The sequence below is a fragment of the Puma concolor genome, chromosome D3, assembly GCF_028749965.1.
Source record: "Puma concolor isolate L17-30 chromosome D3, mPumCon1.1.hap2, whole genome shotgun sequence".
Classification (NCBI taxonomy): domain Eukaryota; kingdom Metazoa; phylum Chordata; class Mammalia; order Carnivora; family Felidae; genus Puma; species Puma concolor.
The window spans coordinates 31,331,775-31,354,861 of NC_141678.1; the positions used below are offsets into that span (position 1 = coordinate 31,331,775).

Below are 23,087 nucleotides of genomic sequence, written 5' to 3' on the forward strand. Positions count from 1 at the left end.
CCACATGTTTTCCCACACATGCATGCGCACACACACACGTGCACACACACACCCTCCTGTCTTACACATCACTGATTCCTCCTCAACGTGCTCCAAGCTTGGGAGACCCAGGGTGCAAAGGGTATAGATACAGAGCAGCAGAAGGTATGGTGAGGCCTACTACCCACCCCATAGGAGACAATTTAAACAGGCCCTGAGAGGCATATTCTTCAGACAGATGCATGCACATTACTGCTTTCTGAATCAAGGTGGCATCCAGCCCTGTGCCTAGGAACAACAGTCTGTGCATAGAAGTGAGGCAGATGCCAGCTGAGACCTTATACTACACTGGGGCCTTGCTGCCTCACCTCCCTCACCCTGGTCTGCCCACATCTGGCCTTACAAGATGTTGTCTGTTTTCTTGTGGTGGGGGAGAGGCAATGTGCATTGGTGCACAGAACTTGGGGTACAAACAAAGGAAAAATGCTTGTGATTTTGGTTTTGGGAATGGGGTGGGAAGGAGAGGCTAAGGAGAGAATGAATTCTGGAAGAACTATTAAAAACAGAAAGATTAAAAAAAAAACTATAGAAATAGTAGAGTCCTGAGAAAATAATAGGATACTTTAGCGTTTCTAAAATTTCATGTGCCCAATATGGACTCTGAACACAGCCCACTTGGTCAGTTTTTCTTGATTCCAATAGATACTGACATCAACAGAGCAATGCCAAAAAGCAATACATGCAAGGAAAGAATTTTAGGCCAAAGTCAAATTTTTACACTCCCCCCTCCTTTCATGGGGGTTCTAGTTCATAAGGTTATAATGGATGAGTCATTGCAATCCAAACACAAGAAATGTTATAATACATTCAGCCTACAACTTACAGGAAGGCATCATAGCACCTTACTTTATTACTATAACAGCGACAGTGATGATGGTGATGATTACATCTCTCTACTTTTATAGAACTATCCCTAAGAAACTCCAAGCTCTGCAGTGGAGAATTATAGGAACAGAGAAAATTGTGTGAGGCCTGTGGGTCTATTCCCTGGTTCAACGAGGAGCTGAACTGACTCATACTAGAAGCATGAGCATCTGTACTATTTTTAAAGAACTCTGGGAAAGCGTGGTTCTACCACCTTAGGTTCCTAATATAACACTTATTTCTATTTGTGGGATGGCTAACACCATCTTCCATGTAGTCTTTCCTTGATTAATATATCAACTTCACAGAAGTCCTATTTTCTAAATGTTTAAAGCTCCAGATGTGTGATTTATGCCTTACAGACCCTATAAATGGGGGGTTGGGGGCAAAGTCTGTGCCTCTCATCAACCCTCTCCTTTCACCCCACTAAGGAAATACCTTGGGTGCCATGCAGAATATTGTGACATCACTGTAAGGGCTGAATGCTTTCCACAAATCCCTGCATGCCACCACAAATGGCTCCGCTGCCACCTAACCAATGGCAGCACTCCACTTCGTTCCCCCAAGTGCTACAATCTATTGGCAGCACTGAGACCCTGGTTAGCTGCCACAGAGACTTAGTCCGGGCAGCCCCTCTCTCCCAGTGAGCTTTCCTAGGTCCCCACCATGGCTCAGGCACAGCGACCAAGTATCTGCTTTTCCAGGGCAGAGTGGGTGTGGTGAGATGACAGCCCCGGTGGGGGGTGCCTTGCTCTTTATTTATGGCTCTGTGACACTTTTAAAGTGCTGAATGTTCCTAAAGGCTGGTAAATTCTTTCCCCAATCCTACAGAGACAGGGACGTGGGGGCAGGAAGACAGGTGGGGGCAGGAATTGGAATCTACATGGACCATAATTGCCTCAAGTTTGTGAACTGTTAGTTTAAAAATACTCTTGGAGACTTTAATGGCTGAATGAAAATTCACACTCATTAAACACCATGGTCGAAGGGGGGGAAATTCAGCCTGTGTTATATGAATAACTTCACAGTTTGAAGTTCAGAAGGTAAAACAGTAAGAGCTATAATCGTAATGATTATTATCTTATATATTTTGAATTTTCTTTTCCCTGGTGGGTTGGCTACTCCAGTCTACCCCATAACAAGTAGAACAAAAGAAAGGGAGAAGAACAACCCCATAGAAATACCCCAAATTGGTGTCTGTCACACCCCCCCCCCCAGCTTTATCTTCCTTAAGAAGCTCTTTCCTAACCACTTGATGACAGGCTTACTACCCTTGGGGGGCTCCCTAGCATGCAGCTGCACTCTGTCATAGCACTTATCACTTATAGAGCCCATTTTCTGGAGTAAGCTCTGAGATAGTATCTTGATCTTTTCTAGTATCTTCAGTAGGTAGCACATCACATGACTGGCACAAAGTCAGTGTTCATTTTAGATAAAATGCTAAAGAAATCCCTGGAAGGAAGGGTCCCAATTGGCTAATCTGCTTTTAACAATGTCTAGCACAGAATTCCACCAAACACTAATGACTTCAGTGATGAAGTTTTACCAAAGGTTTTCATATCTCATAAAAATTATCCAATTATTACGATTCTAGGCAGTGTAAACAGTCACTGGAAAAAGAACCTCATGGTTGCTATAAGTTACCTGTTTACAGAATCCTATTTATATTAATATATTTACATAAAATGTTTTGCAGGATATAAATGTAGGAAATGATACCTATGTTCTGTAGGAGGAGAGGTGAAAGCACAGTGTAGTCAAATGGCATGGGGAGCTCTGAGGGCAAGGTGTGGCCCACATCTGCCTGACTCTAGCCCGTGGCCAGGTGCCTTTGATGACACTGGCAGGCAAGTATCAGTGAGCAATCATTAGACTGACTACCAAATCCCTAGAATGCAGACACTGCGAGTCCATCCAGCTGCTAGAATAACATCTTCTTAATCCACTAAGGTCCAAGCATTCATCCAATACAACTTTTCATCATGCATTTTAGAATCTAGAGTCTCACGATCTCTTCAGAAAGAAATCTAGCTAACTATGTTCCAATCAAAGATGATTGACAGGATTTTCTGAAAACATAGCAGAGGAGTAAGAGCAATTACAAACCTTTTAGAAGTCTATCCCTCTGCTGTGTTATAAATGGAAAAAAATACATACATAAACCCATAATTCTCTCTATAGGATTCATTTAAAATCCACCCCCATTCCACCGCCACATTATTAATTTAGGAAAATGTATCAGAAAAAAATATACAGCTGCACAAGTAACCATTTCTTCACATTTTACAGCAGTGACTCCTGAATGCTCCCTAGCTAGTAGTCTGTCTGTCTCTCACAGTCTCCCTCTCAGAGTCACAGTTTGCTTTCCTAAGGTCTACTGTTAGTAGACTGGTGACCTGAGAAACAACCCAGTAAACCACCCACATCTTGAGAAATACATCTTTTCTGTCAAATGCTGTTTTCAATGACTCAGGGTGAAAAAAAGTACCCATGAGTCTAGTGATAAGTAATAGCATTTCTGGGGGTGGGGTGGGGAGGAGTTAGTCTTATGTACAGAACATTTTAAAAAATAAAACTCCAAAGCAACAAACCTGTGTATTTATGTATAGCATCTCCAACAGGAACAAACTGATCACAGAAGAGAAAGAAGATGAAAAAGCCTAAAATACATCTTCCTACAGAGTCAAGCCCTGAAGCGTTCTCAGAGCTGATAGACCGTTCTTAAGGAAATACAAACTTCTTGAGAAAGAGTTTCTACTCTTCTCAACTCTGTCCTCAGACCAAACTTCAGGAACAACCACCACAAACCCCAGAGAGCAGGCATCATCCACAGCTGGCCTCTGAAAGTGTACCTTTTTTCAAGAACAGGTCTTTAAACGGGGCCTCCTTCAGTGTGCTGTTGTTCAGGTGGTCACTGGACATACTCGAGTCCTCTGCCAGGGGGAGTCCAACTGTGACGCAGTCCCCCCCCCCCACCCCCAGTTCAAAGCATCCCTTCAGCTTCAGGCAATCTCCTCTTTAGGCAGCTCAGAGCTGCAGTTATAGCCAGCGTGGGGTGTGTGTGTGTGTGTGTGTGTGTGTGTGTGTGTGTGCGCGCGTGTGTGCGCGCTTCTGTCTGTCTCTCTCTCTCTCTCTCTACTGTATCAGCAGGGCCCAGCCCAGGTGCTAGACTCAAATGCTGTGGCTCCGACCGCAGACTGTGGCTATCAATTATCAACTGCCATCCACAGAAATCAGAAGCTCTGTGGTAGGAAGCCGGTGGTGTCACAGAGCAGATTAAGTCCAGGGTCTCAAATCCTGAGAGCAGCTGAACACCCAGTGTTGTATTCAGCAACATACAGCAATGATTAGTCTGCATTTCTCATGTTTGGCCTCACATGGGACATGTTACACATACGGACGAGCGGAATGCAGCTAAACGGATCATCTTGTTCCACTGCATTCAATAATCTTTTTAACAGGCAAATATCAAACCAGACAAAGCAAAAAGGGGGAGATCTACAAATCTCAACACAATATTTCTTCCCTTGGTCTCAGCTAGAAGCTTTCAAGGTTGAAGAAATGGAGAGAGAGCTTACCGAGGCAGCGCGTGCAAACAGGCACGGACTCTTAGCCACTCATGCTTCTCTGCTCTGGATCCAGCTTTAAGAGCACGTCCTGGCTTGAAGTGCCCACAGCGTCCCTCATGCCAGGAGCGAGGCTGCAGGCCATCCTTGGGGTCCCCCTCTCCCCAGAGTCTCTAACTGATGGGAGCAGTCCGCATGGCTCTTGCAGCTAAGCTGTGCACTAGCAACTGGCAAAGTCATAACCACAGCAGGAAACACTCAGTGTCTCCCCCTCCCACTCTCGCTTCCCTGTCAGCCCTTCACTTCTCTCCCCTCTATTTCTCAATGCATGGTAGCAAAAATATACCACAGAGAATGCTGTAAAGTCAGGACTCTCATTCTTAACTACTAGGCAGTTTGAGTTTACAACGTTCAGAAATTAAAGAGTCCAAATGGTAAAGCAGAGACATCTCTCAGGAGGGAGCTTTTTCCTGGTTCATTTTGTGCAAGCACGGTCTCTGTCTCCCCTGAGGTCTACACGGTTTTTCATATGTGCGTTAAGACATCTCCGGTGCATTCTGATGCCCTGGGGCTGTGTGAAGAGACTTAAGGGAAGGCTGTGTGTCTGCTCTAGCACTTTTCATAAAAAATCAGTGTGGCCACAGTGAAAAGGGCAGAGTGCCATAGTAATACTGCAAATAACCCCAGCCACAAGCACTGCTCTGCGCCCAGAATAGCCTTTGTTTTTCCTTATTTAGGATAAATAGCAATGACATGTGGGCCATAACAATAGTTTTGGCTGTAGGAGGAGTTGTCAAAGCAAAACTAAACGCTGTTGGTTACTACCAGCATTAGAAACGAAGACAGTTACGTCAGCAGCCTGTCCCTGCTGTCGGCCCCAGCATGTCACCTGGGGCTAACAGCAGTGTTCTGGGCTTGATGTCACCACCACGTCCTCAGGTTGGCCAGAAGACACCACTATTTCATGTTTTAATTACTGGTGGTGGAGGCAGGAAAGGAACAAAAGAACCATCAAGAAGATTTTTCAGAGATTTCATGTGGAGAAAAGAAATGGGAATTTCAGCAGGAAAATTAACAGTTGCGTACATTTGCATGTGCCAATCAAGACAGCCTGATTTTTCTCGAGCAATTTCCAAATTTAAAACATAACTCTCCTTTCTTGTTCTGCTTTTCCCTAATTTCTTTTCAGAGTCACTGGCTGGGTGAATGAAGAGGGTGAAGCTCAGGAAACTGGGCTGGGGTGTGGTCACCAGGGCAGGGGACCCTCCTCAGAGAAGAGTCAGCATCAGAAAGCATCAAGCTTCAGACACTATGGCTTCAGACTGGCTCTGCTGGTCTTTGACATTCCCTTGTCACTACAACCTCAGGTCCTTGCCATCTGGGGATGGCACTTTCTAGTCAGTTCGGTACGAGTGACAAGATCACTCGAAATCAAGTCCTTAAAAGGGAATATTCATAAGATTGCATATGACTGTCATGCAAGTCTGTTTTTGAAAATCAAGGAGTTAGTCAATATTATGAAAATATTAGTCAATGTTAAAAAAGTTGGCTCTGTCGTTTGTTAATGGATATACCTGCATTTTGAAATGACTGTGAATAGTCCACTTTGGGGTTTAACATTATTTGAGATGCGTATTTCATGTATCAAAAAAAAAAAAAAAAAAAAACCAACCCAGAACCCAGCATATTTTTCACCTTTAATGGCTGTATTGTATTCCACTCAGCCTTAACACACTTACTTTGTTTGGCTGGCTTCCTTATCACTGGGCATTTGAGCCACGGGAGTCAATCTTAATTAAGCTCCTTGTTCATTCTGTTCAATTGTTCCCAATGTTTAATCTATTTAAAAATCACTTTAAAAGCTTTTGACTTTATGGATGAGTTTGTTTTCAAAACAATGCCCAAACCGCACAGCAGGCACACTGCTGGCTGAGGTGGGTGTTTACCAGAGTCACTCTGGGCTGTGTTTGACGTGTGCTGGCCATGCTGCCTGATTAACACCAGCGTGTCACCACCCGTCAGCATGCACTACAGGGTTGTCAAGGCTAAATCACCAGGTGGTGGTCTTGATTTTGTTCTATTTTCTTTTAAGCACTGGCCTGGGAGGGTGCTTCAGGAAGAAAACACAGAGGTCAGACCAGGGGTTCCCAGAAGCCAGGGGTTTATGTCCTGATAAACACCTAATTCTAGCTGATGGGATGTGGATCACTGTGCTGGGGCCTTTTAACTGATGAGTGCCAATATTTCTCTTCCCTTAATTCAGAGAAAATGGCAGTACACACAGCAGAAGGGTGTGGGAAGAGACTAGTCTGCTGAATAAAAACACATAAGTAGGAAAGTGTAAAAGCCATTTGCATTCAAGAATTCTTTCTTCCCTCCTGGTCTTTAAATATGGATCTCTAAAATGAGTACTCTGATGGGCTAACTGCTTTTACTAGCAGTTAAAAAAAAATGTCCCAAAGCTGTATGTGGTTTCCCTGAGTACAGCAGAGACCTTGGAAGCGTTGCCTAAGATAGACATTTTCACAGGGTCTGTTGATAGCAACAAGGACTTGAAGAGCTGTTGTCTCCATAAGCCCACTCTATCAACATCTTCAGGTTTCCTCTATAAAGATCTTCATTTCATTAATTCATCTGACAAATATTTACTAAGTGATTACAAGACCCTAGGAGGAAATATACTGGAACTTCAATGCAATCTGACAGACAAGCATTTACTGTAGGGTTGAACTTGTCTTAGGTGCTATGTGTATGTAGGTAGTTACTTATTTAAGAAATTGAACAACCAAGCTCTACGGACTGGCTTCCAGCCAGGTCTGAATGTGACAAGCTGAAGCGACTAGGAGCATCTGCGACCTCAATGGCCAAAAGAGGCAGCACAGGGCAGGGGTTTTAGCTCAGGGGCTACTAGGGGGTCATTAGCCTCACAAAATACCTCTAGGTGGTAAAGGGGTGCTCTGCTATACCAGAATCTTTCTCTATCACATATAACCTGGGTTAGCATCTTGTCTGGTCCAATCCTTGCATTTAATCACCATGGGCTTCTTGGTCATACCCTGCTGTCTCTCGTCACCATATTCCCACCCTCAAAGGGTATCCCACTCACAACAGAAATTTTCACAGATAAATATCATTTGGAGAGTTAGGAATATTTTATAATGATTATATAGCAGAAAATTAGCATTTATAAACATTTCTAAAGATCTACTGTTATGTTCTGGGCACTTTCAGGCACCGTGTATCTTTTACATTCATGTCATGTTTTCTTATTCCCACTTTATAGGGGAAGAAGCTGAGGTTCAGAGAGGGTGAATACTTTGTCCAAGGTCAAATGGCTGCTAAGAGGCAAGCTGCAGGTCAGAACCCTGGGAAGCTTGACTCAGAAGCTCCTACCCACTCTATCCATCATTCTGCTTAATGGGCAGTGAACCTAGAATTATCCAAACTAAAGTCCCCTGAACTAACCAAAGTATGTCAAGCAGATCAATACTTGGATTTTTAAAGCCTGACTGTTTGATTCCTTTAAGGCACTAACTTGCAAATCCATGTTAAAGATTCTGTATCTCAATGTTGCCAGAGGCTCTTGGAACCATTTTATGTGTCTTGTATATCTGTTAATGTGACTCCTGTTAAGAATCAATGGTTCTGTCCATTACAAATTCCTATTCTTTGAGGTTTATGACTATGCTGTAAAATTCTGCTCTGAGGTGAAGTTTTCCACATAAAAATTAAGCCCTGGAATTTGGCCTTTAGAAAACAAAACAGTTCATTTTAAGTAAGTTTGCTACATTTAAAGTCATGAATGAGGATTTTAAAATAACGCTGACTCCTGTAGACTCAAAACATAGTAATAGTTTGATATTTGTGGACATTAGCCTATAGCATGGAATAATTTACTAATGTATTCTTAGTGCTTAAAAATTGCAACACATAGGTTTTTATGTAGAAATATGAATGCTCTGCATATGTTCCAACCACAGTGCTTGATACCCGCATCATCTGGTAGAAATGTCAGCAAATATAAAAATATGCAACATGATAATAGAGCTAGCAAGCTGACAAGGTGGATTAAAAGCTTATTAAATAAGTTAGTCTAAATTAAATAGCCTTAAAATAGCTTCCTAATATGCAACAATACTCCCTATATTAAAAGACTTTGGAGTTTATCTATGCCACCATAATATTTTTTCTTCTAATGAAAAAAAGAATTATATATGATTTTGTGTTTATGGTGATATAGATTTTCATAATGGCTAAGCTACTCCCTACCAAGTAGGTTACATACCTTTGAAAATTGCAGTTACTCTTTCAAGCCCCAGGAAAAAAAAAATAAGGAAGGAAATATAAAGTTTTCATGGTGGCTAACTTCTGGGACCAGTTAGACCCAAGTTTGGGATCCAGTCCTGCCATCTGACCATGTCAGCTTGAGCTAAGCCCCTGTTTCCTCATCTGTAAAGTGAGGCCAAGAATACCTGTATCATAGGGTAGAAGGCGGACAGAATAAGAAGACATATCTAAACCCTTACCCCCAAATTCATCCAAGGAACAGCAGCATCAGCATCACCTGGGAGCTGGTTACAAGTACAGCATCTTGGATCCTGCCTTGGACTTTACTGAACCAGAGTCTGCATTTGAACCATATCCCTAGGTGATTCATCTGCACATCAAAGTTTCTTCTGAAACTTTGGTCAAATTCAAACTCCTCATTCAGATTAAATGAGCAAACAGGGGCTTGAAGAATATATAACTTGTGCACACCACACAAAGGAAATGAGAGTAGAACCTAGGTCTCCCGTTTAGAGCCCAAGCGATTGCTACTCAACAATGATTTTAAACAATGGTACTCAACATGCATGGATTTGTATGCACATCTGTGTAAAATCATGATGCTGCCCTCCTGGGCTAAAGGCAAGGCCCAGCACCACAGGGCAGGTGTTTGCTGCTGTCTTCCCCACTGTACTAATAGGCTGTTACTGATCCACCCACACCTCTTAGAAAAAAGCAGGAGAGGTGGACTGTGTTGTCAGGGCTCACAATAATGGTGAAGCCAACTAGCTTATGGTAAGAGTCTCTGGTGTTGGAATACAATTTCTAGGATATTTGGCATGCCTCATAAAAACTTCAGCAGTCCCCGAGGACTTCTGGATATATGTTAAGAAAGAATTGTAATTTTGCTTTCTGGGAAAACTCAAGTGCCATGAGCAGACTCTTCTTAAAGGCAGAATTATGAAGATGCTGTCAGTCCACTCCTATGAACTTGGCCTGACTCTCATGTCCTCCTGGGCCTCTCTGTTCCCTGAGAGAGCCAGATACCAGGAAAGTAGAGTCCTGGCACTTGGGTTCCAGAAACAGCTTTCCACTTCTTTTTTTTTTTTTTAGTGATTTTTTAGAAGTTTATTATTTTGAGGGGGGGGGGGCAGAGAGAGCAAGCGAGCCTGAGTTGGGGAGGGGTACAGAGAGTGGGAGAGAGAGAATCCCAAGCAAGCTCCACGTTGTCAGTGCAAAGCCTGACATAGGCCTCGAACCCAAGAAACAGTGAGATGTGATCTGAGCCAAAATCAAGAGTCAGACACTTAACCACCTGAGCCACCTACATACCCCACCGGCTTTCCACCTGTGTTGCATGCATTCTTTCAGCGGTCACCTGCTGACACCTCCCAAACTGTTTTCCTATCAACAAGACCTGTTCATGGTGCCTTCATAAAACTGCCACATCATCATCAAGGTGGGGTACCCATTAAAGGTGTGGTAGAAATGATCTACTCTAGCCTCTTCACATTTCAGGTAAAATATGCATATATTCTATATACAAACACACCAAATATTTTAAAATTTAAAATATTCAATATGGTTATTTAGAACAATATTTAATTTTGCTTTTCAAATATATTTCTCAATTTCTTCCAAAAGCTAGAAGGCTGAATAACCTTCACAACGCATCCTATTTCTGAGAAGACCATAAAAAAAAAAAAGCTCAAGATGTTTACAACTCAGATCCTAGATACTACGATTCTATTCCCAGTTCTTAACCCCATAAAAACTTTAACCGCCCCTTGGAGATGGAAATACCACTTTCTTTTTTTTTTTTTTTTTTTTTTTTTTTTTTTTTAATTTTTTTTTTTTTTTCAACGTTTATTTATTTGTGGGACAGAGAGAAACAGAGCATGAACGGGGGAGGGGCAGAGAGAGAGGGAGACACAGAATCGGAAACAGGCTCCAGGCTCTGAGCCATCAGCCCAGAGCCCGACGCGGGGCTCGAACTCACGGACCGCGAGATCATGACCTGGCTGAAGTCGGACGCTTAACCGACTAACCCAGGCGCCCCGGAAATACCACTTTCATTAGCACTCTACTCCAGGCAAACATTGTGCATTCTTATACAGTATATGGCACAGTACATGGCATCTATACTTGCTGTGTGTCATTGCTAAATTACTGAACAGTGTTATGATCATTATTCTTGACGATTCGAAGGCAGAAGTCCCTGTGCAATCACAAGCATTTCTTAGACAATCTGAATGTGGAGGTGAGGTGCACGCTGTCGTCTCTGGTGCTTCTCTTTGTCTTGCTTATAAATTCTACGATGTGTTTGGGTAGTTCTGAGACCTTTAGGTTCCTGGCTTTTGTGAAAGCATTAATTTATCCAAAGGTTGGGAAAAAGTCAAAGCACATTTCAGGGTTTTAGTTACTGTTTTAAAGCATATGCTAAGGCAAACACTAAAAAAATCACAGGCTAAAATCCAAATTAATCCAAAATCACATCAGATCTATATAACTATACTCAGTTCTCATCCTTGGCACTTTAAGACAAGCCTAGCACACATATGCTTTAAAAACAAGAACCACTGCTCTCTGGTATCAGATCAACTTTGAAAACATGAGGTCAATCCTCATTTCTGTCAGAGCAGAGCACTCATTATATACCAGTCACCATGAAGAGACAGGATACAAAGGAAGCCAGGAAATGTCCTGTCCATGACATCCCTAGTTCATCCTGAGCAAGAGCTAGTGAAGTACTGTGACTGGCAGAGTGCTCAGCAAGGAGCAGGTGAATGAAGGAATGAATGAATGAATGAACAAACAAACAAATGAGGGTCCTATAAAAGGAAGAGTTTTTAACCTAAGTAATAACAATAGTTACTACTTACATAGCACTTACTATGTGCCAGGAAGTATTCCAAAGTATTTTACTCATTTAATTAAGCCATTTAATCCTTACAGGTGCCATATGAAATGAGTACTGATTTTTATCCCAGTTTTACAGATGAGAGAACTGAGTCACAGAGAGGTCATGCCCAACATTGTGCCCAACGTCACACAGCTAAGTGGCAGTGCCAGGACTTAGATCAGAAAGTCTCACTCCAGAATCTACTCTTATCTACTAATCAGAACCCAAACTGTGACTGGTTCAAGGAACACTCCTCAGCCAAATCCTATTTTTTAGAAGGAACTTGATCAATAAGCCCCATTTAAATGATTCGAGGAATGAATTAATTCTCTGAGACCAAGGCTCTTGGAAGGGCTGACAGAACACAGAGACCATTTAACTCTACCATTTGAGAAGGAAGTCTTCACATCTCAAGGAAGACACTGTTGGAAGCAAACTTAATTGCACCGTTGGGTAATTATTCCTTTAGGTTAAACCAAACAAGTTCTCTGGTAAGTTAAGGCTATTGTCTTTTATCCCTTTCCTTTTCTTGGGCTCTGAAATGATGAAGTGGCTGGTTCTATACTGGTAGTATAAAAAGGTAAATAAAAATAAATGTAAGTATTGATAAAAATCAGAGTTTTCCAGGAAAAAAAGCATCCCATCCTTTTTTTTTCTATCTCTAGTTTATTATGTCCATAACCCTTTCTCTTTAATTTAAAATGTCGTCTTCATTTAGAGATTCATATTGGAACCCATTCTAATACTGAAAATAGTAATGTGCCTGAAGGAATTGTTCAGCTTAATATCTTATTCATTTGTGAATTGAAAATTACTGAAACTAAAAGACAATTTTTAAGCCCACTATAATGTCAGTCAGATTTCTTTGTTTAAAATGAGGAATGTTGGGGCGCCTGGGTGGCTCAGTCAGTTGAGCGTCCGACTTCAGCTCAGGTCATGATCTCACAGCTCTTGAGTTTGAGCCCAGTGTCGGGCTCTGTGCTGACAGCTCGGAGCCTGGAGCCTGCTTCCGATCCTGTGTCTCCCTCTCTCTCTCTGACCCTAACCCACGCACATTCTGTCTCTGTCTCTCTCAAAAATAAATAAACATTAAAAAAATTTTTTTTAAATGAGGGATCTTTCTCCAAAGGCAATGAAATCACCACAAGGAAATGGGCTTGAGGCCCCTGATTAGCTAGAGATAATGAAGATCAACTAGGCTTTGAGGACATCTTACCACCATGAAACAAACAGAAACCCAAATGGTCAGGAGAGTAGGCACTCAAGAGTGCCTTTTATGTGGATAAGGGGAAATGTGGTCCTGTTTTTATAAAAAGTGACCTTAACCAAATCTGTTATTCCCAATAATAAACACTCAAAATTAGTAAACCAATAGAATACAATAAAATAGAGTAGCAATAATAAAAATGTTTGGAATTTTCAAACAGGATGAATGGTTTTCTGGCAGAGACTCAATCTTGGTTATACAAATAAAACAGAATTTTTTTTTTTTAATTTAAAGGGCCAGAAATTGTAATATTGCAGATGCCTTTACAATTTTTTCCCTGTAATGTGCCTAACAGAAAAACTTTCCAAACTGTCTATTTACCATCTATTCCTCTTAAAGGCAGAAATCCTGGCCAAGGCTGGCTGCAGGGTACAATCTGGTCACACATACTCTTGTTGGGGAGTCTTAGTTCAAACAGATAAAATAGCATATAGAGAACCTTGATCAGATTTCAGGTAAATGGCTCCTAACTCTTAGGCTGTAGGTTATCTCTGTTGTCATTCTGCCCTCAGAACACTTCAGCCTTAGCTCCTCCTGGTAGGGTCTAATGCTGGTCAGGAGACCTCTACTGTTGCCTGAGACTGCCATTAGTAAGTCATATCAAGGCTCAGTCCTCAGATGTTCTCTCACTTCACTGCTGGAATCAAATTCCAGTGTTCTGCACACTTCAGTCCTTCAAGGCCCACCCTTAGGGTTCTTAAAATATCTGCATTTCACCTGTACTGTAATTTACTTAATAGCAACTTTTAACTGGACTTTAATTCATTTGAAAAAATCTTAAGCTCTTCTAAGTAATAACACTTATGAAATCACTCGTATGATATGCTAGGGATTTTTTTGTGAAGTATATTATTAAAAATTTACAGTAAACATACATTTGAATAAAATCTTTCAATAGTATTTATAAAATATAAAGAAAAAGTTCTTACTATTGCCCATTTAAAAAGAAATGTTTTGGGACACCTGGGTAGCTCAGTGGGTTAAGCGTCTGACTTTGGCTAAGGTCATGATCTCGCTGTTTGTGAGTTCGAGCCCCGCATCGGGCTCTGTGCTGACAGCTGAGAGACTGCTGTCTGCTTCAGATTCTATGTCTCCCTCTCTCTCTGCCCCTCCCATGCTCATGCTCTGTTTCTCTCTGTCTCTCAACAATAAATAAACGTTAAAAAAAATTTTTTTTGAAAGAAATGTTTGTAAGGGTGCCTGAGTGGCTCAGTCAGTTAGGCATCCAACTTCAGCCCAGGTTATGATTCCACATTTCGTCGGTTCAAGCCCTGCATCAGACTCTGTGCTGACAGCTCGGAGCCTGGAGCCTGCTTTGGATTCTGTGTCTCCCTCTCTCTCTGCCCCTCCCCTGCTTGCGCTCTGTCTCTCTGTCTCCCAAAAATAAATAAATATTTTAAAAATTAAAAAATAAATAAAAAAATAAAAAATAAAAAAAATGTTTGCCGTAAAATTTAGTTTTAGTCAATTACATAAGGAAAACATGATTTATCCAAGTATATATTATAATGTGTTTGAAATTGAACATATTTAAAACATACTATGGAAAAGCCACTTCTAAAATAGGGGAGTAAGGAGATCCATGTTCTCACTCCCCAGGAAAGCAACTAACAAAGATTATTTAAAATTAACTATTTAAAGTCTCTGAAAACTATCCAAAGGGCATACATCAAATTAAGAAATATTTAGGAGCAAATTAAGCCTAAAGCAAGAAGAAGGAGGGGAATAAGAAAGATTAGAGCAGAAAATAATGAAATATAAAAAGAATAGAGAAAATCAACAAAACCAAAATTTGGTTCTTTGAAAAGATCAACAAAATTGACAAACCTTTAATAGACTGACAAAGAAAAAAGGGGGAAAAAAAGACTAAAATTACTAATATTAGGAACAAAAGAGGCAATGTCAGTGTACCCATCTTGCAAACATAAAAAGTATTATATTGAAATAACATGAACAACTGTATGTCAACAAATTAGATAACTTAGATATAATGGAAGAATTCCTAGAAAGGCCCCTACTACCAAAATTGATTTAACAAGAAATAGAAAGTCTGAATGTACGTATAACAAGTAAAGACATTGAATTAGTAATTTTATAAATTCTCACAAAGAAAAGCCCAGGCCCAAATGACATTATTGTTGAATTTTACCAGACATTTAAAGAATTAATACTCTTCACAAGTTCTTCTAAAGAACAGAAAGACAGAGAACCCTTCCCAACTCATCCCAAGAGGTAAATATTACCCTGATAACAAAATCGCACAAAGACATTACAAGAACAGAAACTTCTCTTATAAAATCAGATGCAAAAATCCTCAACAAGATACCATCAAACCAAACTCCAGCAATATATATGCTGAACTGGGATTTATTCCAGGACTGCAGGGTTATTTTAACATCCAAAAATCAATTAAAGTAATACACCATATCAATGAAATAAAGGACAAAACCATATGATCATCTCAAAAGATGCAAACAATGTGGTAATCATACAATGTGGTACTGGCACAAGGCTAAGTATTACCAATGGAATAGAGAGTCCAGAAATAAACCCTCACATTTATAGTCAGTTCATTTTTGACAAAAGTGCCATGACCAATTGCTGGGGAAGAAGAGTCTTTCCAACAAATGGTAATCGCACACCTGGAAATATCTAAACCTAAGAGCTAAAACTATTAAAAAATTCTTAGAAAAAACCATAGGAGTAAATCTTTGTGATCTTTAATTAGGCAAAGCCTTCTTAGCTATCGCACCAAAAGCACAAACAATAAAAGCAGATACCTAGTAAGTATTTTAACAAAATTAAAAATTTGTGCATTAAGAAAAAGTGAAAAGACAATCCACAAAATGAGAGAAAATGTTTACAAATCATGTGTCTGGTTATATATCTAGAGTATATAAAGAATTTTTGTAACTCAATAATAAAAAGACAATCTGATTAAAAAATGAACAAAGGATCTATACAGACAATTTTCCAAAAAGATATACAATGACTAACAAGCACATAAAAAGATGTTCAGCATCATTAGCCATCAGGGAAATGCAAATCAATACCACAGTGAGATTCTACTTCCCACCCACTAGGATGACTCTAATCAAAAGATTGATAATAACAAGTATTGGTGAGAACATGGAGAAATGGAAACCCTCAAACATTGTTGATGAGAAAGTTAAAAGGTGTAGCTGCTGTGGACAAGAGTCAGGCAGTTCCTCAACATTAATCATGCATTTATTATATGACCCAGCAATTCTACTCTAGGTACATAAACAAGAGAAATGAAAATATATGTCCACACAAAAACTTCTATACAAATGTTCACAGCAGTAACACTCGTAATAGCCAAAAAGTAGAAACAACTCAAATGTTCATCAACAAATGAATGGCTAAACAAAGTGTGGATATTTAAAAACATGTTTTTTAATGTTTTATTTATTTTTGAGACAGAGAGAGACAGAGCATGAGCAGGGGAGGGGCAGAGAGAGAGGGAGGCACAGAATCCGAAGCAGGCTCCAGGCTCTGAGCTGTCAGCACAGATATTTAACTATACAAAGAAATGAAGCCCTGATACATGCTATACCACATGGATGAACCTTGAAAGCATAATGCTAAGTGAAATAAGCCTGCCACAAAAGACCACATATTATATCATTCCATTTATATGAAATGTCTAAAATTGGCAAATGTATGGAGACAAAAAGTAGATTAGCGGTGGTCTAGAGCTGGGTGCTTGGGAGAAAATGGGGATGACCATTGATGGGTATGAGGTTTCTTTCTGGAGTGACAAAAATGCATTGATTGTAGTGATCACTGCACAACTCTATGAATATACTAAAAAATACTTACATGTCACTTTAAGTGTGTGTGGGGGATTACATGGTATGTGAATTATATCTCAATAATAAAAAAACTATGAAATGAAATTGTTTTATGATTAATGTAACTACCTATACTAAAGTTTATGATTTTTGTATTTTCAGCTTTAATAATCAATGAGCTTGCTTTTGTAATTTTTGTTTTGTGTCATTGTTTGTAAGCACCTTTCTAGGTGTGAATGATGCTTATTCTCAATGAATATAAACCTAACCAAAATATAATTTTCAGTATATTTTTCTTCTTTAACATTAAATTTTGAAAAAACCAAAAACATCTATCAGGATAATGAGCCATATAGATCTAAGCAAGACATTGAGATAAATTTTCAGAGTGAATATAATTTTTTAATCTCCTCACTAGTATTTCAACATTAGTGTTTTCTTTGCTAGCCAGTGGTTCATGGTGGGTAGAAGTTAAACAGTATTAACTGGAATAAGTATTAACTGGAATCACCATGGTGGCTGGCAGTGTTAGCTGAGTGGCAGACGGGCCTCTAGAGGGACTGAGCCAGGAGCCACCTCCTTTAAGTTCTATTCCCACCAGGAGAGCTCATGGGCATATACCCTTGTGTGAAGAGGGGAGATACAGGTGTGCACATATGAATATATGCAAATGCTAAATGAGGATGTTGATGGAAAATCAGGATATAAGAATGTTTGGGAAGAAAAGAAACATTTTAAAAGGCTGCCCAATGTTCCCATCCCCATACTCCTCTATTCTTAGGCCACAGGCCAGACACCTAGATGCAGGCTGAGCCTTCCTGTGGCAAATGATCACAGAGCGTCTCATATGTAACCATCTCTGGCAAAAGCCCTGTGAGGAAGAAGAGAAATCCATGCCTAGGTCAGCTCGCAAAAACCTCACAATTTTGCTGGGAACACAAGACTGGAAAACAACAATAACAACAGCAACAACAAAAAGGCAATTAGAAAATTTTAAATACTATTATTTTGCAAATAGTATTTCATATATTTAAAAAGACTTCTACATGCAGACTGTCACTTAATATAATAAGGTTTTCAAATGTGAGTCAGATAACAAATTCATAAGAAATTGCTAGAACCTGAATCACTTCACCAAGATTTTGCTTCCTTCTACACCCCAACTAGGAACCATGACTTCTACAAGAAACTACAAATTCCTTCTAAAATACTTGTAGATTATATGTTTTACTTTTTTACACCCCCATTTGTCATCTCAGACTTCCAAGAGTTAAAGGCAACATTAAAAACTGAAGGGATAACAACACTCATAATTCTGCCTTGGAAAAATCATACCTACACTCTTCATTGTGTAAGATTTTTCCTTAAAAGGGTAAAAAGCCTGGTTGACCACATAGCATCAAGAGACGAAGCTTGCAAGTAACAATATTTCCTATACACTCTACCAAACAATATTCATTCTTTGGTCTACAGCAGATCTTTCCATAAAAGCTGTATAAGACAGGTCATTCACTTTTCTAATAATGGTGTTACCCTTTTTCTGGCATCAGAGAGAAGGGAAGATTTACTGTTTTTCAGGCCATGGGTCACAGTCCATTAGGGCAGTCAGGGCGGTAGACTGCAACCAGCATTTAAAGAAATAGAATAGAATGGAAAATATCGGAGTGCAAATAGCAAGGGTAAGTAAGCACTGTGAGACGGTTTGTTTATCTATAATAAGGATAAGCATGATGAGAAGGTGTGTTTGGGCTCTGAATGTATGTACCTGTGTTTGCATTGGGTTTTGATAGAAGATGTATTTCTCACTGTTGGTCAGGGTTGAAAACTTTGAAAGGCACTGGGTGAAAAAGTAACTGACTATTCAAATATTTCATTCCTCCCCAATTAAACAGGGTAAATCATCTCTCTCAAAATTCCATTCTTCATCAAGAACATACTAACAAAACACTATTGAAGGTCTTTTTGAGGTTTGTGGTTGTAATTCAGAAGACTAACACGTGCACACTGGGCTAGAATCTGACCCACTACCTGCAAATTGTGTGTAATTTTGGATTAGTCACATAACCTTCCTTAGCTTCAGTTTCCTTATCTATAAAATGGTCATCCTCACCCCTAAATGCCCTAAGAGTGTGATAAAAATAAAGCAGTATGTGTGTAAGTGGCATATAATTATAAAGCACGCATGAGTTCTCATTGGCCTCATTTACAAGGGATAGCTGAGTTCAATATTGGCTCCATTGTTCACTATCCTTGAATTCAACTCTGTACAGACTCTGTAGAGTAGTTGCTCTCAACTGGCTACAGATTTTATCACCTCGGTATTTTACAAATACCAATACCTAAGCCTCATCTCAAACTGACTAAATCGAAGCCCCAGAGGTGGGCTTAGGCATCTGTAATTTTTAAGGCCCCCCAGGTGATTTTAGCAGCCAGGGTTAAGAAATGCTGTCCTAGACTGGATTACTGCTATATTTTCCTTATTTTAAAAATTCAGTCTGCTGTCTTCCTCTCTCTATATATTCAGGCTGGCAGGCACTCATGTACACACACACACACAGACACACACACACACACACAGACATCCTTTTGGAATCATTCCTTCATATTGCAGCTGACTTCAGAAAGAAACAAAAAACTAAGGCTGATTTACTTAAACCTCTTCATTCCTATTCTAATTTACCTAGTAATGTTAAAGGTGAAACTCAAAATCTTTGACACCAAACCAATTTATATAATAAAATCTTTAATCTAGACAAATTATTGACTTGGATATTCTCAAGGAAATCTCCAAAGAGTTTTTTCTTATTTATATGGCATTATTTTAAAATTGTTACAAGAGAAAAGAAATGGAATTCTACAGTGAGTAAACAGAGGACAAAACTTGATTTCACTCCTTTTGCTAAGTTTACTCCCTTCCACCACACCTTCACCTCATTTACCTCACCTGAGATGGCCTTAATTCTTAAGGCACCTTTCCTTTTCTCCAAAACCCCTCTTTCTCCTTCTCTGAGCTTCTTCTCTCCCTTCTGACTTTTTTTCATTTTATTATTTTTTAATATGAAATTTATTGTCAAATTGGTTTCCATACAACACCCAGTGCTCATCCCAACAGGTGCCCTCCTCAATGCCCATCACCCACCCTCCCCTCCCTCCCACCCCCCATCAACCCTCAGTTTATTCTCAGTTTTTAAGAGTCTCTTATGCTTTGGTGTAGGAGGATGCTGGGCTCACCTCATCCTGCTGATCGCTTAGATTTCACTCTCTCTTTTGACTTTTTATTTCTTTCTAACTTTCACTATGTGAAGTCTGATCAATCCCTGCAATCTAAGTCCTGTTATGCTCATGGCAACCCTGGATGTAATGACCACCCCGCCCCCCCCCCCCGCCCTCCGGGGGAAAGATAGACCAAGGAGTGCTAGATGCTTATGGTCATGGCAATCCTGGATGTAATGATCCCCCCACCCCCACCCCAGGGGAAAGATAGACCAAGGAGTGCTAGAGCAGATGAAAGAGTCTCAGGAACATAACTATGGGTTCTGTTAGAGATGGAGTCAGAGACAGACATCTTCCCTCTGCAGCTACCTTGACTCAACTCTTTCTTGACTTCTGGGGTATATGTGAGTGAGCACAGCTGTGCTGCCATAATCCATCCCCAAGAAAAACATCAAAACAAGCTAGGCTGTCAGAAGAGTCCGTGGGAAGAACAGCAAAAATTTTGATTCAAATAGAAGAAATATAGTTCCTGCAAACTCTCTCTGGGTCTCCACCAAGAATGTGCCAACAAAAACAAATACCTTCAGTCTCTCTGGATGAAGCTGAGTGTGTTGCGGAGGCCTGAGCTCCTTTTCTACATCTCATGAGCCACCACACACAGACAAAAACCTAAGCTGAGGAAGGCAACCTGCGGTGGCATCAAACTATCATTTCACTGTCTTTCTCCTACCACAGGTTATTTTAAAAAGATGAAAACATTCTGGAGGCAGGTACTAACAATAAAAGAAAAAAAGACAGAGGGATGGATGATTTAGCTGAGCTTCCTGAGTGCACAAACAGCTGAATGAGGGCACCATAATACATAAAATCAATGTTGCTGGACTCTGGGATTAAGGGAGCAGTTCCTCTGAAATAGGGTCAGGATATTTCCAAGGAACCAGTGGTGATCATATGATTCTTTGTGAGGGGATTATGTTGATAGCACAAGAACAATTCAGTCCTAAGAGTACAGAGGAAGTAGGCCTAAAATATGTCTTCTAAAACTGGAGCTGCTTATGGAAAACACCAGGTGAGTCAGTTGCAAACTAAACCATGGGGATACAATGTGCCTTTTGTTTCCTTACCTGATAAGGTAAAACAACCAGATATATTATACTTTTCTAAAAAAACTTCTTTTTTTTTTTTTAATTTTTTTTTTCAACGTTTATTTATTTTTGGGACAGAGAGAGACAGAGCATGAACGGGGGAGGGGCAGAGAGAGAGGGAGACACAGAATCAGAAACAGGCTCCAGGCTCTGAGCCATCAGCCCAGAGCCCGACGCGGGGCTCGAACTCACGGACCGCGAGATCGTGACCTGGCTGAAGTCGGACGCTTAACCGACTGCGCCACCCAGGCGCCCCTCTAAAAAAACTTCTAAAGCAAGGGATGTAACTGAAATTTTAAAAATACTGCATAATTTTGATGATATATTTGAAAATATATCCCTTATTGAAACCCCATTTGTGAATTTAATACTCTGCTTAAAAAAGGGATAATAATCCAAAAATCTTCAGAAAATAAAGAAATCAATATACATATTTGTTTCCTAGCCCCCATAAATTATTATTTTATCTATAGAATCCCTGTGTAAAAATGTTCAGCTTGAACTGGTTCACTCAAAGAAACTCAAAATGATATTCAAATGGGTAATAAAAAGGAAGCATCTGCCAGGGATGAGAGAGAAGGCACAGGTGCAATCCCAAACATAGTGACACCACCTCTAGTGTAAATGTCACAGGGGTTTCAACCTCAAGCAGGAATGAGTCTGTCTTTTCACAGTATTTTCATAAAGTTCCTCAAAGTGTCAGTGAGATAAGAGGACAAGTAAATTATTCTTGTGAAAATATTATTTCATAGACGAATGATGTTGGACTGTGTCCTCCTCAGGAACCCAGAAAATGATGCAACTTACAAAAAAGCTTTCTCAATTCCAGATATGAGGTGCTCCTAGAATCTAAAATAAAGAAATTACTGGTAACTTAAAGGACAGCCATCCAATTTACATGAAAGAGATCCAAGGTCAGCTATAATTATTCAAAAGTTATCTGGGGGCTAAATGTTTAAGGCTGAAAGTGACCTTGTTCTTTTTTTGTAGACACTATATAAGCTAAAAAAAAACCAGACAAAGGATTTGATAGGAGTAAGCAGGATTATGAATGGTAAAGTCTTGATCATAAACAATGGTTCTTGAGTATTGGAGAAAAATAACCCCACTATGTACCTGACCTGGGCAGTGGCCCTAGAAAAAAATCCAAGGACCTACAAATCTATACAAAGATCCAGCTATCTGAGAGAAGTTACTCTGCAAAACCTAACATCACATGTCTACTGGAGATGGGAAGGAGGGTTTTATAAGGAAAGGAAATAGTAATTGGAATTGTTTACCCTTCTGTGTCTTGAACCATTCCACCACCTTAACCTAAGTGTGGACCCAGGAATTACCAGGTCTTCAACTTGGTAATTGAAGGGTGGGCTGAGGGTGAATGTGGGTTTTCCTGTGAAGGATGATGAACAGTTGTCTGCTCTCAACAAAGGCCAGGACAGTGTGTTTCTCATATTCCATGCATCTAGCACAGTGCCTGGAACCTGGTGAGTGCTCAATAAATATATGCAAAATATATAAGCATGACACCACAGACAGAATTCTGGAATGGGATACCTAGGACAGTGGTTCTCAAAAGTGTGGTTCCTGGACCAGCAGCATTAGCATTAGCATCACCGGGAACTTGTTAGAAATGCAAATTTTCAGGCCCACCTCAAATATACTGAATCAGAATTTCTGGGCATGGGGCCAACAATCTGAGTTTTATGGACCCCTCCAGGAGACTGTAATGCATGCTAGAGTTCGAAAGCTACTGGCCTAGGGGAGGGGTGACATTTCAAGACAGAAAATCTCTAAGAAAATGAAAACAGATACAATGTTTTAATATTGCCACCTTCCTAGGCAGTTAGATTTCCCTAAGTCTTTCATTTACTATAACTCAACTGGCAACCCCTTTTGTCTTTTTGATTAAATATAGTGTAATGTTTCAGGGACACATACACATATAGATCCACCCTAATTTTTTAGGCACCCAGACTGTTTCAGATTGAACTGTTTGAAAGTTAGATCCTT

At 40.1% G+C, this 23,087-nt stretch overlaps 1 protein-coding gene across 6 annotated transcripts in view; it reads right to left on the reverse strand.

Moving 5' to 3' along the window:
• The window catches only part of LDLRAD4 (low density lipoprotein receptor class A domain containing 4), a 252,513-nt gene that overhangs the window by 28,419 nt on the left and 201,007 nt on the right, over positions 1 to 23,087 (reverse strand). Inside the window, exon 1 of one of the 6 annotated variants that reach the window (XM_086682397.1) lies at positions 4,482 to 4,710. The exons of 3 other annotated variants lie outside the window; for them this stretch is intronic. Coding sequence is in view for 2 of the 3 variants with exons in the window: in XM_025931103.2 (XP_025786888.1) it covers positions 3,756 to 3,825 (70 nt within the window). In the remaining variant the exon portion in view is untranslated. Of the gene's footprint in view, positions 1 to 3,755; positions 3,890 to 4,481; positions 4,711 to 23,087 lie in introns of those variants that run through there. 2 more of the 6 variants (XM_025931103.2, XM_025931102.2) reach the window with 2 other exon arrangements.